Source organism: Podarcis erhardii (assembly GCF_964252035.2).
Source record: "Podarcis erhardii genome assembly, chromosome: 11".
In the NCBI taxonomy this organism is placed as follows: Eukaryota; Metazoa; Chordata; class Lepidosauria; order Squamata; family Lacertidae; genus Podarcis; species Podarcis erhardii.
The window spans coordinates 7,963,085-7,981,150 of NC_138501.1; the positions used below are offsets into that span (position 1 = coordinate 7,963,085).

Consider the following 18,066-nt stretch of genomic DNA (forward strand, 5'->3'; position numbering starts at 1 on the left):
CCCTTATTTTTTAGGAGGGAAAAAGTGCGTTTTATAGAGCGAAAAATACGGTAGTGAACTCCTGTGGCTCGGTCTCTGCTCCTGCCAACCTAGCAGTTCGAAAGCACATCAAAGTGCGAGTAGATAAATAGGTACCGTTCCAGCGGGAAGGTAAACGGCATTTCCGTGCGCTGCTCTGGTTCGCCAGAAGCAGCTTTGTCATGCTGGTCACATGACCTGGAAGCTGTACGTCGGCTCCCTCGGCCTATAGAGTGAAATGAGCGCCGCAACCCCAGAGTCGGTCACGACTGGACCTAATGGTCAGGGGTCCCTTTACCTTTAATCTATGAAACTGACCATGGGCCACTCCCCATTTCTCAGCCTAACCTACCTTACAGAATTGTGAGAATAAAAATAGGGGTACGTATATGCCTTTTTGAGGCCTTTGAAGAAAATACAGACCATAAAAGTAATAAATGAAATGAAATACTTTTTTTCTCCTTTAAAAGGAAGAGAATGACAATTCAAGACAGCTTGCAGCACCCATGGATTAAGGTTAGTGTGCAATGCATAGATTATTATATTAGTTTTACCTCTTTCTTTTGCCCCTGTAGAAGGCAATATCTTCTTCATTCTTCTTCACTGAAGGATATAGCATTTCAAAGTGTTGTTTTAATTTTCTCACAGCCGAAGGATACCCTTCAAGCACTTAGTAGAAAAGCATCTGCCGTGAATATGGAAAAATTCAAAAAGTTCGCAGCACGAAGGAAATGGAAAGTAAGACCTAACAGTTCTTTATAGTAACTATTGTTCTTTGGCTTTGGAATAAGTACATGTAACAGCGGGTTACATGAAATCATGATGCTTAACTATGCTCTAACATGGAACAAGCAGCATGATGATACCCACGGCTCATCCTGGGTTATTGTCCCCAGCACAATTGGGCCAGGAGTAAAGGAGCAAATGGGAATGAATGGTTAAAGATTAATTGTAGTTTAACATGGCATGTCAACATAGCCAGTATATATTAACACATGAAAGCTATTGAGAGCTTCATCTGGGCCTTAAATGATTTGGTTTAGTTCAGTCTTGAACTTCTTGTATATTTGTTAGACTTTTATTTTTATTTTTTTTAAATATTTTTATTCATTTTCCAATACAAAATTATACAATTCATACATCTTAATTACATACCATTTCTCTTTTTTTACTTCCCTCAACCTGTCTTGAGATTCCTTCATAACTTTACTTCTTCCACATTTCTAGCTAATAATATTCTAACATTTCTTTTCACAGAGCTCCCTTAAAACTTACAAACGTTATCTGATTATCACTTAATTTTTGCATATACTCTGTAAATTTCTTCCAGTCTTCTGTAAATCTCTGATCTTGTCGATTTCGGATCCTTCCAGTCAGTCTATCGAGTTCTGCATAGTCCATCATTTTCATTCTCCATTCTATATTTGTTAGACTTTTAGAGTGAAATTGGTACGGGGCATTACAGCTGAGCAGCGTATAGTATTTCCAGTGTATCGTGAGAAATGAAAGAAGAGCAGGAGGAAGTAAGAGCAGCATGGAGTTTCTTGCAAACTGTGAAAAAGAGACATGTAGGATAACTTGGAAGAAAGATCTCTATATTGGACAAACAATATACTATATTGTTTATATATTAAACTATATTATATACTATATATATATATTGGACAAACAATATAATATTGGACAAACAATCAGCTCTCTATATTGGACAAACAGGCCAAACCTTACGCCAAAGAATAAACGGACATAAATCCGACATCAGGAACCACAAGACAGAGAAACCAGTAGGAGAACACTTCAATCTCCCAGGACATTCTATACAAGATCTCAAAGTAGCTGTTCTATTACAAAGGAATTTCAGAAATAGACTGGAAAGAGAAGCTGCTGAATTGCAACTTATCACCAAACTTAAAACTATGGAGAGACCTGGTTTGAACAAAGACATTGGATTCTTATCTCATTATACATGACAAAGCCATTTTTCACCTTCTCACCCCTTGCTTTTTCCTGTTAGACCTATTGCAGTCGTTAAGAGTCGTCAACAGGCTCATCGCAGCTATCTGCCAATCACCCATTCCCACCACCCTTCTGAGTAATACCCCTCCCCACCTTCTCACTATATAGAAAGGTCCGGTGACTTCTGTTTCAGTGTATCTGAAGAAGTGTGCATGCACACGAAAGCTCATACCTAGAACTAACTCAGTTGATCTTTAAGGTGCTACTGGAAGGATTTTTTTTATTTTGTTTTGGAAGAAAGAGATATGGAACAGTGTGCATCATCAGGGGATAATAACTGTTAATAGGGAGAGAGTTAGCAAATAAGTCCAACCAAAGAAAAGAACTCCTTCTTGGAATCAAGATCAGCAAATGCAAGGCAGATGTGGCTGTTGATGAATTCAGCCCTATAAAAATAGATCCCAAATTTGTCCTAGATCTGACTCTCACAAGACTTTTTAACGTGATAATAAGGCATTCCAAGGTTATTTGGCCACATCAGTTTTCAGTGGCAGATACTTAATGTCCAGTATGCCTTGTCATATTCACCATATGACAGAAGCCCTCGAAAATTGAATGCCTCTCCAAATGCAGTATTCCACAATGGCACGTTGAACCATACGCCACATAGAACGATATGCCACATAGTACTAACATGGTAATATTGATTGTGTTGCTGCTTGGCAACCCTGTTTTATTAATATGCTTATTAGCAATCATTCACTGATGATCAGTGGATCTTTCCTCAGTGGGAAATACAGGCAGTGACCGTTTTAGGTGTGTCTGATATGTGTGTTACTGCATCATTCCGGACCCAAAAGTGACCTGAAAATGTCACCGAAAGAGGCGAGGTGTGGTGTTTGCAGGCTTTTTCAATGGGTGTTCTGATTACATGTGATTTCACACAAGTGCACAATCCCCACACAACCGGGGAGTTGCCTGTAATGGTGCCCTCTAGAACAGGCTTCCTGAACCTCGGCCCTCCAGATGTTTTGAGACTACAATTCCCATCATCCCTGACCACTGGTCCTGCTAGCTAGGGATCATGGGAGATGTAGGCCGAAAACATCTGGAGGACCGCGGTTGAGGAAACCTGCTCTAGAAGTTGTTGGACTATAATCATCATCCTGGACCACCAGCTGTGCTTTCTGGGGCTGATGGGAATTGAAGTCCAGCAACATCTGGAGGGGGTACCATTGGCTAACTCCCCATCAGACAACACTGTTTTATTTTATGTTTTGGATGGGCAATTTGTCTATAGGGAATCAGATCTGAGAGGATCATTCTGCAAGGTAAAGTGGGAAGAAATGGAGAGAGTTGGTGGTTCAGTTTGGATACAACAAGGGGAGGGGGAATAAAGGTTTCAGCAGGACTTAACCTGGACTGGAAACAACTGTCAGGGTGTCTGCACTTCCTTCCTGCAAAATTCATGTAGGAGCAAATCTTTTTGCTGCCCTCTGTAGCAATCCTGCTGAACAAATATTGCAGATACATTGTGAGTCTGCAGCCTCTTTCATCTATAGGACACTATATTTTAGAGCATGACCCCTGGAATGCTCAGGGAAGTATGGAGTGTGTAACCATACTATTATCTTGAGGCAAATGGACCATATAAAAATACAGACCTTAGAGACTTAGCTTGATTGCAACTACTAACAGTTTAGCAGTGTTGCTTGCGGAACTGAACTCGTATCAGAAATGTTTCCTCTATTGAGTTTTTATGGTTTCACATAAATATTTGTCTCTTCTCTTACAAAAGCAATCAGTGCGCTTAATATCGCTATGCCAAAGATTATCAAGATCCTTTTTGTCCAGAAGTAACATGAGCGTGGCTAGGAGCGATGACACTCTGGTAAGTAAATACTTGGGAGTATGGGGATTAACATAGAATATAACATCTTCTGAACTGCAGTAGTTGGAACTGTAATGTCCCTTGCAGGTGTTTCAAATTGATCCCAAGGAACTGAGCAATAAATACAGACAAAAGGCAATATGTGGACAATACCTGTAATCTAATTTAAGATAGATGACTAAATTTTGCTCAGTCAGTTCTGCTTTCCATATTTCTGGACGAAGCTAATTCATTGCAATGCTATTTGAGCACAGTGGTTCTCAGATAGGGATGTCCAACTAAATGTTACTTAGAATAGACCCATTAAAATTAATAAACATAACTGTTAGACCCATTAATTTCCGTGGGTCTGCTGAGTAAAACACGAGTAGCACCCATAGTTTATGGTTTTAAGGCTAAACCGTATTTTAGTGACCACAATGCAGAAACTGGAAGCATTTGCTTCCTGGTTTTAAACTTGCTTTAGCTTCTCATCATGTCTACACTAAGCAAAAGGGTGGTTACTTTGAACTATGGTTTTTTGAAACAAACCAGGCTCAGATTATGATATTTGGTCTTGGTTTGCTTTAATAAACCATAGTTGAAACAGCTGTTCTTAATTTAGACATCATAATGTATTGCGTGTTTAGCTTAAACCAGCAACACTTCCTTTTTATGCATTCACATGAAAGCAGGTATGTTATCTGTTTTGAGTCTTTCTGATTTACACTTGGAGGTGCATAAATCCTGTAGATTTCTTTTTAAAAGTTTGCTTCTGTACTTTATGAAATGTGTTCTTAAATACAGTGGTACCTCGGTTTACGAACTTAATCCGTTCTAAAGTCCATTCTTAAACTGAAACCGTTCTTAAACCAAGGCGCGCTTTCCCTAATTATGCCTCCCACCACCGGTGCCCTTCCACCATTTGGATTCCGTTCTTAGACCGAGGTAAAGTTCACAAACCAGGACACTACTTCCGGTTTTGCGGAGTTCGTAAATCAAATCATTCGTAAACAGAGCTGTTCTTAAACTGAGGTACCACTATACTAGTTTTAATAAGTATCATGCAAACATTTTTTCCCTCAGAATTAAAAGTCCTTAGGAATTAAAAATTCTGCAGAGTGGCAAGTCTATCTGTCTTACACTCTTTATGTCACTTTGCTAATTTCCACATTTTTGTAAATAAAATCTCTGCTTATTGATGTGCTGTTATTTTTTAATGTTGAATCAGAAATCGTAACTGTTGCAAAACCAGCTCCCAGTAGAATTGTAGCCTCGTGACACTGTGGTTTAAAACCTTATAAACTCTAGATAGGAGTAATTTATAGCACTGTTCTGTTTCAAGATGTCGTTCTTGGGAAATAGATGCTTCTTATTCCTGTTTTTATGTTGATTTAGCTTTCAAAAAATGAATTGTGAAATGCATAATAGAGCTCTTTTAAATCAGGGTCAAAAATATGTGCTGATGCATAAAAAAGGAGACTCTTATTAGAGAAAGTAAATTACCTCCAGAATTTAAGCAGATGTTATAACAGCTTGTTTCCCATTGGGAATGGCAGTCATACTGTGAAATGACAATATATTGCTGCTGAAGAGTTTATTTCCTTTCCATACCCTCCTCCCTCTCAAAGCTAATAACTTCTTTTCTCTTGTCTTTCCCTTCCCATCTACTTTCTGGATAATTTATGAGGACGAGGAAGATTCATTTGTAATGAAAGCCATCATTCATGCCATCAATGATGACAACGTTCCTGGTCTCCAGCACCTTCTGGGCTCTTTGACCAATTATGATGTCAATCAACCTAATAAGGTATGCTGTTGTTGTATAGATTTAGCAGCTAAAGAAGAAGAAGCTATCATTTTTACTGACAAACAAAGATCAGCCCAAAGACTCGTGAGCATTCCAATATCAATTCAGGAAAATCTTCCTGGGAAGGTTACAGAGGACACAGTTTTCTTTGGCGGTTTTTATTTGCATGTGTGGACAAGGACCTATCTCTTCCACTTGATAATTTATATCAATTTATATAATTTATATAATCTAGCTTTTAACACCTGTTTTGAGAAATACCACAACATCTATAGACAGTTACTTCCATTCTTGATGAAAATCTAAGGCTGTTGTGTGCAGTTTAGGCCTCCCCTCCAAAAAACCCCAAAAAGCTACCATTCCTGCCTCTCATTGGGTGGTCCTGGGAGGGGGGTTCCTGGTGCTACCTACACGTGAGTAGAATGGATGGTTGTTGCTGTGAGAATGAGGTGTTGCATAGTTAGCTGTTCCTCTTCCTTTTCATTGAAAACCGGCAGTGTACATCCAGCCCTGAAAAACTTGCTTTTCTGTATAATTAAAATACTCAGTGCCTTTATTCTTAAATCATTATTTATCTTCCGAATCTTTCATTGTCTTTGCATCGCTCCAGTGAATTGGTTTTTCATGATTTGTCAATATCCTTTTTGAAATACGATGCCAGTGCTCTAGATAAATGCTCACAAAGCTAAATTTAGCAGTACTGTCTCTCACTACATTATGAAAACAATAATCCTAATAATGAAAAATAAAGACACTGCATGTTTGGTATAGGTTTTGTTACACACAGGGAGTTTTTGTACATGGTGCACCAGACCCATTCTAAATCTTTCTCAGAACCTCATTGCATTGCATTTTTGGATGTTTGTTAAATGTATCTGGACTTTCAGAGCGATTTTGATGCAGCTCTTCAAAAGCAGACACTTACTCTTCGTACACAGATTTTGCATCAGCTAAAACATTTATATGTATTTATAAATATCCATATACCACTTATATAATAAAAAATCAAAGCAGCTTACAATCTTGTCTTCATATATAATAAAATCTGTTAAAAAATTAAATCAGAGACTATCAACTAGCGCGCTCTCTCTCTCTCTCTCTATATATATATAATGTTGTTCTCTTCCATAATCTCTTGAGACCCAGCCAGATGGGTGGGGTATAAATAATAAATTATTATTATTGAGAAAAGTGATCAGTTTTTAACAGTTTGTTCATTGCAGCATGGGACACCTCCATTTCTGATTGCTGCTGGATGTGGAAATATTCAAATGCTTCAGTTATTCCTAAAGCGAGGTGCCCGCATTGATGTCCAAGATAAGGTGAGACAATTGTTTAGATTGGTATCTAAATGTGCTACTTATTTGCAGTGCATTTTAGAAGGAAACAGATTGAACATTTGTTTACATTGTTGTAAATGAAGATTATAGATTTCAATCATTCCTGCAGCTCAGTCATATTCTAAATTTGGCAAAGAGCAATTGCATTTCTCACCCTTTTGTTAGTATCAGAAAGGTAATACCCATATGAATTCATTTTATTTGAATGAATACCTAAACAAAATGTTTCCACTTTGGAAAAGTCGCTTTGCTAGATCTTGATAATTCTCCTCATCGTGTAACATTATCCTAAGTGTGTTGGAATATGTTGCTTATGGTTTTATTGATTGCCATCATCAAATATTTTGGACAGGCAGGATCTAATGCAATCTACTGGGCATCTCGACATGGTCACGTCGAAACTCTGAAATTCCTCCATCTAAATAAATGTCCTTTGGATGTTAGAGACAAGGTAAGGGCAAACTTTTAAATCTGTTGGAGCATTATTTTAGAACTTCTATTTTAGATAGCCTTGTGGTGCCATCGTATAGCTTCTCTACTCAGAAATAAGCCCCACTGACTTCAGTGGGACCTAAGAAAGGTAAAGGTAAAGGACCCCCAACAGTTGAGTCCAGTCGCAGACGACTCTGGGGTTGCGGCGCTCATCTCGCTTTAAAGGCCTAGGGAGCTGGCGTTTGTCCGCAGACAGTTTTTCCGGGTCATGTGGCCAGCATGACTAAGCCAATTCTGGCGAAACCAGAGCACTGCACAGAAACGCCGTTTACTTTCCCGCTGGAGCGGGACCTATTTATCTACTTGCACTTTTTGGCGTGCTTTCAAACTGCTAGGTTGGCAGGGACCGAGCAACGGGAGCTCACTCCGTTGCGGGGATTCAAACTGCCGACCTTCTGATCGGCAAGCCCAAGAGGCTCAGTGGTTTAGACCACAGTGCCACCTGCATCCCTTTCAGTAGGACCTACTCTGAAATAAATGTGTATGTGAATGCAGCCTGACCCACTCAGTGCTCAGGTTTAGGGCAGGCTACAGTGTTTCTAAAAATTAAATAACATTAATTCTGTTAAAGTACTTGTTCTATGCTAACTCCTGAAGTTTTCTGTTAGAGTAAGGTTAGTATGTGCCACAGGTCTGTTGACCTGCACTGGGATGGCGTGGTTTCTCCACCAGTCAGTGTGGATGTCTGTAGGTAATGCTATCCCAAGCTATTTTCCAGTCAGCAGTAGCCCACAACAAGCTCCAAAGCAGAACCTTTTTGTTTATTTGTAGTATTCATATTATTGCTGCTGCTGTTGTTTTTCTTTGAAACTGGCATGGGAGAAAAAGGGCAAACCTCTCTCTATAGATTGTTCCCATCCAGTATTTATAGGAACCAGTATAATCCATGATGTTGGGAGTACAGTGGTACCTCGGGTTAAGAACTTAATTCGTTCTGGAGGTCTGTTCTTAACCTGAAACTGTTCTTAACCTGAAGCACCACTTTAGCTAATGGGGCCTCCTGCTGCCGCTGCACGATTTCTGTTCTCATCCTGAAGCAAAGTTCTTAACCTGAAGCACTATTTCTGGGTTAGCGGAGTCTGTAACCTGAAGCGTATGTAACCTGAAGCGTATGTAACCCAAGGTACCACTGTATTCAACAATGTGGCATAAGGAATAATGCTTGTGTGTGTTTTGTCTTCTTCTCAGTCTGGAGAAACTGCACTCCATGTGGCATCTCGGTATGGTCACGTTGATGTGGTTCAAGTCTTGTGTAGCATTGGCTCAAATCCAAATTTTCAAGATAAGGTGAGTAGTAGAGATTAAGCTTTATTCTGCTGCTAAGGAAAACCAGGATTCCTTCCCATTCAGTACTTGAAATTACCATGTGGGTTTTTTACTTGGAGTAGAAATTAGTGGGCCTAACGTTCCAGTTTCTATCGGTCTACTGTGAGTAAAGCCTAGTTGACAACCACCTAATGAGGCCTGTAGTCCATGCTTATGCACGTACTAGTAGCAGATTTCATTCATTCATTCGTTCATTTTTTTTGTATGCCACTTTTCCACAAGAACGGGATGCGGGTGGCGCTGTGGGTTAAACCACAGAGCCTAGGTCTTGCAGATCAGAAGGTAGGCGGTTCGAATCCCCGCGACGGGGTGAGCTCCTGTTGCTCGGTCCCTGCTCCTGCCAACCTAGCAGTTTGAAAGCACATCAAAGTGCAAGTAGATAAATAGGTACCGCTCCGGTGGAAAGGTAAACGGCGTTTCTGTGCGCTGCTCTGGTTCGTCAGAAGTGGCTTACTCATGCTGGCCACATGACCCAGAAGCTGTACTCCGGCTCCTTGGCCAATAAAGCGAGATGAGCGCCGCAACCCCAGAATCGGTCATGACTGGACCTAATGGTCAGGGGTCCCTTTACCTTTACTTTCCACAAGAAAGCCTGCTCCAGGTGGCTTACAGCAAAGAAACAGGGATGCATTTCTAACAAGCTACAAAACAATTTCATAGTAACAAAGCAAAACAAAATATAACATACCAAAAGCCACATTTCAGTACTATAAATATAGCAAGATTACGTAACAGCTTGCAGCTTCCCAATGTTTCATACAGCAGTCCTTCCCAGGCCTACCTGGAAGATGCAAACCACGTGCTCTACTTCTGAACTTTGGCTCTTCACCAACTAATCACCAACACTAAATATTAATATAATTAATATAAAATATAAACACCAACACTAAATATTAAAAATGGATTGAAAAGGCCTGTTTAAGGCTACTTCTCACTGAATGTTTCTGTGAATATATTATAATTGCCAACTTGATAGAGAAGCATATCTGACCCAGTCAATCACAAATATAGTCATTGCTGATTTAATAAATTGCAACTCTTATTTCCTCTGTTTAATGCAGTCTTATGAGTTTTCCCCCCACTGTGATTGCTCCAGAATCGCTGGGACGTCCCATGTGTTCACACAGATTGTTGGGCTATCTGATCCTAAGTAAAAATTCTGTAAATAAATGATAAGCTTTCCCCCCTTTTTTATAAAGAATCCCCCTTCCCTATCCCATTCATAGCTGTGCTACATGGGATTTACCCTGTATCCCTTGAGGCAGGCCAGTAATACATTCACTGCATGTATGATACCATCCAATTTAATCATGGTAGTAGTAATAATATTCTTTGCATTGTTTGTTGATGGGGGAATTAACTCTTGGGATTGTTTGTGATCTATAGATATGAAACTAATAGAATTTCCAATTTCACAAGTCTGCCGCATGTCGATTGGGGAGCTGGAGCACACTGCTGTTGGAGATCATGACAAGCACATCTGCATGGATGAAGCCTATGCACAAATCTCATACTTGTGTGCTTCTTCCTCCAGATGTCGACCCCAGCGCATGGGCCACTATGCCTGCTTGATGCATTGAAGGGCACTAATTCACAAATACGAAGCACATCCTGTTACAGTGGTGCCCCGCAAGACGAATGCCTCGCAAGACGAAAAGCTCGCTAGACGAAAGAGTTTTCCGTTTTTTGAGTCGTTCCGCAACACGAATTTCCCTATGGGCTTGCTTCGCAAGACGAAACGTCTTGTGAGTTCTTGCGAGTTTGTTTCCTTTTTCTTAAAGCCGCTAAGCCGTTAATAGCCGCTAATAGCCGTGCTTCGCAAGACGAAAAAACCGCAAGACGAAGAGACTCATGGAACGGATTAATTTCGTCTTGCGAGGCACCACTGTAATAACTTTTTAATGGGATTGTGACATTTGCCTAGGAGTTAGATTTATTGAGTCAAAATTGGAAGTGTTGTTTAAGCATTAGGTCAGCTTTGTTAATAGCAATGTTACTAAATTGTTTTATAGGAAGAAGAAACTGCTTTGCACTGTGCTGCTTGGCATGGATACTACCTTGTTGCCAAAGCGCTCTGCAAGGCAGGCTGCAATGTGAATGTTAAAAATAAGGAAGGGGAAACTCCACTCTTGACAGCCTCGGCTAGAGGTTACCATGATATTGTGGAATGTTTGGCGGAGCATGGCGCTGACCTTGATGCAACTGACAAGGTTAGTTATGGTTGAATTGAGTCGCATTTAGCAAGAAATTGTCTATAAAGGTTTTGAATAGTAGAGAAGAGCTTTAAATAGCTTTCATAACTTGTTTGGATATTGCATGTCATTGTTAATCATTAAATGAAGGCTGTCTTAAGAAGTAGGATACAGCACTATGAAAAATTAATTAATTGCATTTACTATGCTTATTTCATATAACTGTATAATGATCTCCTCTGTGGTTCAGCTGTTCATTTTGGGAGACTTAAGGCTCTTCCATGTTTTACTGAAAATAACCAGAACATCCCAAATGATAGCAAGACTTTTAAAATTTTTATTAAATACTTGAAGTAGAAATAAGCTGGTTAAAATATATGATGCTCAGCATACAGATAGATTACTAGAAGTTTGCAGTTTCTTCCTTGTCCGCATCCAGTCTTTGAAGATTGATTGATCCAACTCTGACTCCAGTTTGACCCTATGAAAGGATAATCCATAGTCTGGATTGATGGGCTCTCATCCATGGTCAGAGCCTTCTATCCTGCCTGCAGCAGGAGCTCAGTTTGGTTCTTTATCAATCAGAGAGACACTTAAAAGGCAAAGTGGGGAAAGAAACAAGGCATTTTTAGCTGAATAAGAAGTTCAAGCTTCAGTCTTTTTCCCACTTACCTGGGAGTAAGCTGCATTGAATTCAGTGTGAATTACTTCTAAGACATAGAGCAATAGAGCAGTATAAGAAACAAATTCAAAAATGTAAAAGTCTTCGGCAATAACCCTAGATTTGGGCCCCCTTTTTGAATAATTCAGAGATGCTTTCCCATATACCGGGAGCAAGCAAATGTATCTTTTATTTCCAACTTTTAAGTATCTGAAATTCAGGAAACTCTAGTGTATTTTTGAGTCCTCCGTTTACCAAAAAGGTCTCTTTCCAATATATGAGGTTAGAGTCTCTCCAGCAAAGCTCCGCTTACTGCTTAGAAGTGTCACAATGAGTACAAACTCAGCAGTATTCATTATCATCAAGACGTACTGAAGAAGAAAAATACAATTCTATCTCTCTTACTAGAAATTCGGGGTTTCTTTAAATAGCTGTTTCTTTTGCAGTTTAAGAGTTTTCATTGTGAGACTTACTTGCAATTCTCCTCATCTGTACTGTACTTACAGCAAAAGAATCATTGTGGAAAGTGGAGAAATTCAAGTGGTTTTGTCTGTGATAGATTTATATAGAAATTTCCTCATAACCTTTTAAGCACTGCACAATGCTAACTGAATGTGCAGCTAATTAAACAGGACTAGTTTTTCATGAGGTAGTTTTGAAGTTCCTGTTTGGTCTTTTTCTTGACACCTGCAAGGAGTAGCTTTCAGTACCAGGGAAATGTACATGGGCTAAGCTGTGCTATTTAAATCTACTCTTTCATTTATCTAGAACATTTCTTTTTTTCATTTGGGTCCCAAACAAGCCAGGAAAGGATGTAACTTTTTATGGGACAAAACCGTTTGTACCTCAGTCCAAGGTGGTCACGGTTGAAAACCTATGGTGACTGCCATTTTATCCTAACCGCAACTCTGAAGTTGATGACTCCCGATCATCAAATGGGCTTCATGGTCACGCAGGGCATTAAGAACATTCCTCTACAATCCAGCCCACAGCCCACTGGACCACAGTGGGGCTGGTTCAGAAGTAATGTGATAATTTAGCATACAAGAACAATCCTAGCCTCTGGTTCCTGCATTTCCTTCCTTGGTGTTCCACAAGGAAGAATGGAAGCATCTGGTTTCCTCTTTAGAATTAACTATGGTTTAGGATACCTTCTGAAACCTCTAAAGTGTGATTAATCTTAACTTTGGTTATTAAGCTGGTTTATATTCATAGTTGACCATACTCTAAACCATACTTTAGAGTTCAGTTGACACACCAATGGCAGTTAATCTGAAATGGAAGATTCCAGACGCATTCACAGTAATGTGCCTCCTCACAGTCATGTGAGGACAGAGGGAGCACAGCAGTCCAGAGGGAGGTTAATCTTGTTCTAGTAATTTTAAACCACGGTTTAGTGTTGCATCCAACTGCAGACACTGACTTAACTAGGAAGTTATCAGGTTCCACAAAGCCCAAAATGACTGAATATTATTGTTTTTGCTTCTGATAGAAACATGTTAAAAAAACAGTTACTGATTTTGTTTGCAATAGCTGGTCATTCTTTTTTGTGTGTGCATTTAGGACGGACACATAGCCCTTCACCTTGCAGTCCGAAGATGTCAGATGGAAGTGGTTAAAATGCTTATCATACAGGGATGCTCCATAGATTTCCAGGATAGACACGGGAACACCCCTCTCCATGTGGCCTGCAAAGATGGAAACATTCCCATTGTGATGGCACTCTGTGAAGCAAACTGTAACATCGATATAACCAATAAGGTACTTAAACAAAAAACAGCAACCCTACAGCGTTTGTACTAAGGGCTTTTCCAGATGACAAATTGTTCCAGCACTGAATGCACAGTAGGTTTGCACTTGAGAGGGATCAAACAGTTCTTTTTCCTCCAAAAAAGGCTACAATTAAATGAAAACTCCCATTTTCTGAGAACCGAAAATGCAATTGCTGATCTCTGAGGGAGGGAAGGGGATATTTCTCTACAGCTCGTGGTTCCATTTCAAGAGTGAACGCTCGTTGTTCAGTGTAATTAGTACCTATTAGGTAGTTCTCATGATTGTCTACCCCCCCCCCCATGTCCTTTGGTGAATTTTATATTATTTTACTTGAATAGCCTCAGTATCCAGAGAAGTTACACTCTATCCTCCCTCGTTTCTTCACATACTAAGCTGGGTGGGCATGCAGGCTAATATACTTATACAGTGGTACCTCGGTTTACGAACTTAATCCATTCCGGAAGCCCATTCTTAAACTAAAACCATTCTTAAACTGAGGCATGCTTTCCCTAATGAGGCCTTCTGCTGCCGGTGCCCTTCCACCGTTTGGATTCTGATCTTAGACCGAGGTAAAGTCCGGTTTTGTGGAGTTCCTAAACCAAATCGTTCATAAACAGGAGTGTTCTTAAAGTGAGGTACCACTGTATCTTCTAGACATGTTCATTAATTCAGTTGTATTTTTATTTCATACTGTTCTAAACCAAAGTTCCTAAACCAAATCGTTCGTAAACAGGAGTGTTCTTAAAGTGAGGTACCACTGTATCTTCTAGACATGTTCATTAATTCAGTTGTATTTTTATTTCATCTTGCCAGGTTCAGTCACTCTTCATTTTATTTGCTGAGAATCTGAATTTGACACATAGTCCCAGTTTACACAAAATTCTTCATACTGTTCTTGTGCAATCAGAAATTTATCAGTGCGGTTTTCGGTTCTGGCATTATAGAGGCAGATAGACCACTTCAAGCTATTTCTCAGCAACATTGCCTACCCACCTCCTGGCAGGTTGGCCACTTACCTTCTGGCAGTGCTCAGCTGCTTCTGAGGTAGCAGAAGCGAGCAAGAAAATTGCTGCATTGAGCGAACTAGTAATTAACTAGGGGAAAGGTGCATTGGTGATAGGTAGCATGTGGGTGTAAGGATGCTTTTAGGTCCTAAGGTGGAAAGGCTTAGATCCCTTAGACAGCTTCTCATGTTTTATTTTGCTTCCATGCAGCTGGTAAATAATACATCTCAGCAACTCTTGTTCCTTTGTGCATTAGAAGATTGCTGTTAATTGCATTGCAAAAACATTGTATGCCTCTGTGATGTTGGTATTACTTCTTTGTGAAAATGGCTCGGCAGTATGTGGGAAAGCGAAATACAGTACTTAACGGGTTTGACTCTTGTGACTTTCCATGTAGGAGTTTGTAGAACTTCAGGATTTTTCCTGGTGCTAATTTCAATGGCTTTAGAGATCCTAAAGGTGACACACTGTGTGTGTATAGGTAGGGAGGGAGGCAAATCTTGGATTCTATAATGCTACAGAAGTGGAGGATATTTTGAATAATGCAGCTTTTATATGACACAAATCCGTTCAATTCAAGAGTCCTTGCATTCCTTTCAAGGAACGTTGTAATATTGCAGTTACAGCCTGACCACCTAAACACCCTCCATGACCTTCCGTGCTACAACCCACCATGGAAAGTTGCGGGTTTTTGGCTGACCCTGTGCAATCATTTATTTGGATTATTTTTAAATTTAAGTGTCACCAGCTGCCAAGTAAAAAGCTTATGATAATAAGCCCTCTGCCCTCTTGTGTTAGCTTAATCCTGACTGATTGAGCAATTAAATGCAGAACCATGATAGAAATTGTGTTTTCAGGGGAGCAGAGTTAATACAGCTAAAGGCTTGACTTTATGGCTGAAAATCTTATACTGGTCTCAGTGGCTTGGCACCAGTTTCCCCCTGGGGTAAAAAGCAAACCCCTATATCTAAAGAGGTCAAGTAGTTTCGTTACACATGTATGATGGTTTGCACCTTAAGCTCTTTCGGTTTGTGACATCATTAGATGCCATGAATTTTATTCAACTTGCTTGTTCGACTTTGAGCACAAAACATTCTAACTGTAAATCATCTTCACAATCAAATCTTTTGACAAGGAATGATGGACTTAATGAAGCATCCATTCTGGATCCTTAAACATGACATTAAGCAGTTTATTGGATATGTCACTGTCTTGTATAGTGTCAGGTAAATAATCTGTTCAGCCTAGTGGAGATTACTCTAACTGACAAGGGTTCTGCAGAGTTTGGGGAAAATATTTTTCCCAGCTCTTCAGTTGAAGATCCTTTGACTGGAGATGCCAGGAGTTATAAATGCAAGTAGTTCTCAAACCACCAAGCTCTTATTAACTTTCTTTCTTTGCTGCTGCTCCAGATTAATTAAGGAAAGGTGAAATATTTCTGTGCATGTGCTCTAAAAGGTCATAATATTTGATGAAATTACAGCAGCACAGATAAGGTAATATCACTAAGCAGCTTTGCCCAGAAGGAGCTCAGAAAATGTATTAACCAAGTAAATGTTCATTCTGTGTCTGGCAGTAAAGCCAGGATTTAACAAAAACGATGGAAGAATTAACAACATACATGGTTCTAATTATCCTACAAAAAGAACACAGACTTGTATGTAATTTGCAACAACTTCATATTTTAAAAGTAAAACTTCTAGAAGCCTTAATACAAGCTTTAAAATATACAAACACTTGTGTTTCTGCACTCCTATAGAAATCCCTAAATAATATAGTCATAGCAGAATCCATACACACACACACACACACACACACACACACACACAGTGGTACCTCAGGTTACATGCGCTTCAGGTTACATACGCTTCAGGTTACAGACTCCGCTAACCCAGAAATAGTGCTTCAGGTTAAGAACTTTGCTTCAGGATGAGAACAGAAATCGTGCTCCGGCTGCGCGGCGGCAGTGGGAGGCCCCATTAGCTAAAGTGGTGCTTCAGGTTAAGAAAAGTTTCAGGTTAAGAACGGACCGCCGGAATGAATTAAGTACTTAACCCGAGGTACCACTGTATAAATATGATGCCACTGCTGTTTTAGATGCTTTCCGCCCTCTCTCCTTCTCCCCCCCCCCCCCCAAGGAAATGAGAGCTGCCTATAGAAAACAATGCAGATATCTAGGATTTTACTACTGCAGTATTCATGACTGGGCAGTAGAGTGACCTCAAGCAAAAGTTATCAACAAGTGTAGGAATTCCTTTAATGTGTTTAGTGTGAATCCATAGTTCCCCTCTCCAAACAGCAAGATGAATTACTATAGTACTGTGACCTCAACATTCCTTTCAGATGTTGTTTCTAAACACTGATTCATGGAAGTTTTAAAGGTTTCTTTAAGGAGGAAAAAGTGAGTAGGCACCACTGTAAAGTTGCTTGCTTCTGAAGATTAAGCCTTGGGAGTGCACTTCGTGGGTTACAAACCGCCTTGCTAGATTACGGTGTGCTGAATGGTTTAGTCACTAAACTGCAAGAGGCATGATTATATCAAACTGGTATATTGAGAGGCTCCTAGAATATGACCCTGTTCAGATATAATGCTGCGCATAAGGAGCCTTGGTCTTGCAAACTCCCACTTCTCCTTTCTCTCACATTGCCAAGAGGAAGTTTGAAACCTTTCATTTTTGCTTAACTGCAGCTACCCACTTCATTGGAACCAGGAATCATAGTTTAATAAAGGTAAAGGGACCCCTGACCATTAGGTCCAGTCGCGGATGACTCTGGGGTTGCGGCGTTCATCTCGCTTTACTGGCCGAGGGAGCCGGCGTACAGCTTCCAGGTCATGTGGCCAGCATGACTAAGCCGCTTCTGGTGTTCCAGAGCAGCACATGGAAACGCCATTTACCTTCCCACCGGAGTGGTACCTATTTATCTACTTGCACTTTGACGTGCTTTTGAACTGCTAAGTTGGCAGGAACAGGGACCGAGCAACGGGAGCTCACCCCTTCACAGGGATTCAATCCGCCGACCTTCTGATCGGCAAGTCCTAGGCTCTGTGGTTTAACCTACAGCACCACACGTGTCCCTCTCATAGTTTAATACGATCCACTTTATCCAGGAATCATAGTTTAATACGATATGGTCCAGTTTCAAAACAAGCTAACTTCAAACCATGGTTCAGGAAATGAGACTTCTTTAAACTAGCCGCAGTTAGTGATAAACTTTGATTCCTAGTTTGGAAAAAACAGGAAACTGCTCTTCACCAAACGCCTCCTTTCAGCTGCATGGAAGGAGGAATGAGTGCAAGACCATGTCTCTGCCTGCAAGCCAATCACAACATTTTACTATTTTGACTGGATTATTGTTTCAGCAGAAGTCTTATTTTATCTTTTATAGTATGGTAGGACACCTTTACATCTGGCAGCGAACAATGGAATTCTCGATGTTGTCCGGTACCTTTGCCTAAGTGGAGCAAATGTGGAGGCGTTAACTTCTGTAAGTATGACCTAGGATACGGGTTTGGCAGTTTTCTGAAATCTCCCCCCACACACACACACAAAAAGAGCTTCTGAGCTATAACTTTTAGGTTTTTAAAAAATCTTACACACAATATACAGGCTTTTCTGACACTAA

General features: G+C 40.1%; 1 protein-coding gene across 2 annotated transcripts in view; it reads left to right on the top strand.

Moving 5' to 3' along the window:
* DAPK1 (death associated protein kinase 1) overlaps positions 1-18,066 on the top strand; it is an 87,064-nt gene that overhangs the window by 51,302 nt on the left and 17,696 nt on the right. For both annotated transcript variants that reach the window (XM_081880926.1, XM_081880925.1), the window contains exons 9-18: positions 489-534; positions 667-756; positions 3,773-3,865; positions 5,535-5,654; positions 6,878-6,976; positions 7,347-7,445; positions 8,675-8,773; positions 10,825-11,022; positions 13,229-13,426; positions 17,830-17,928. In XM_081880926.1, the coding sequence (XP_081737052.1) occupies positions 489-534; positions 667-756; positions 3,773-3,865; positions 5,535-5,654; positions 6,878-6,976; positions 7,347-7,445; positions 8,675-8,773; positions 10,825-11,022; positions 13,229-13,426; positions 17,830-17,928 (1,141 nt within the window). The remainder of the gene's footprint in view (positions 1-488; positions 535-666; positions 757-3,772; positions 3,866-5,534; positions 5,655-6,877; positions 6,977-7,346; positions 7,446-8,674; positions 8,774-10,824; positions 11,023-13,228; positions 13,427-17,829; positions 17,929-18,066) is intronic.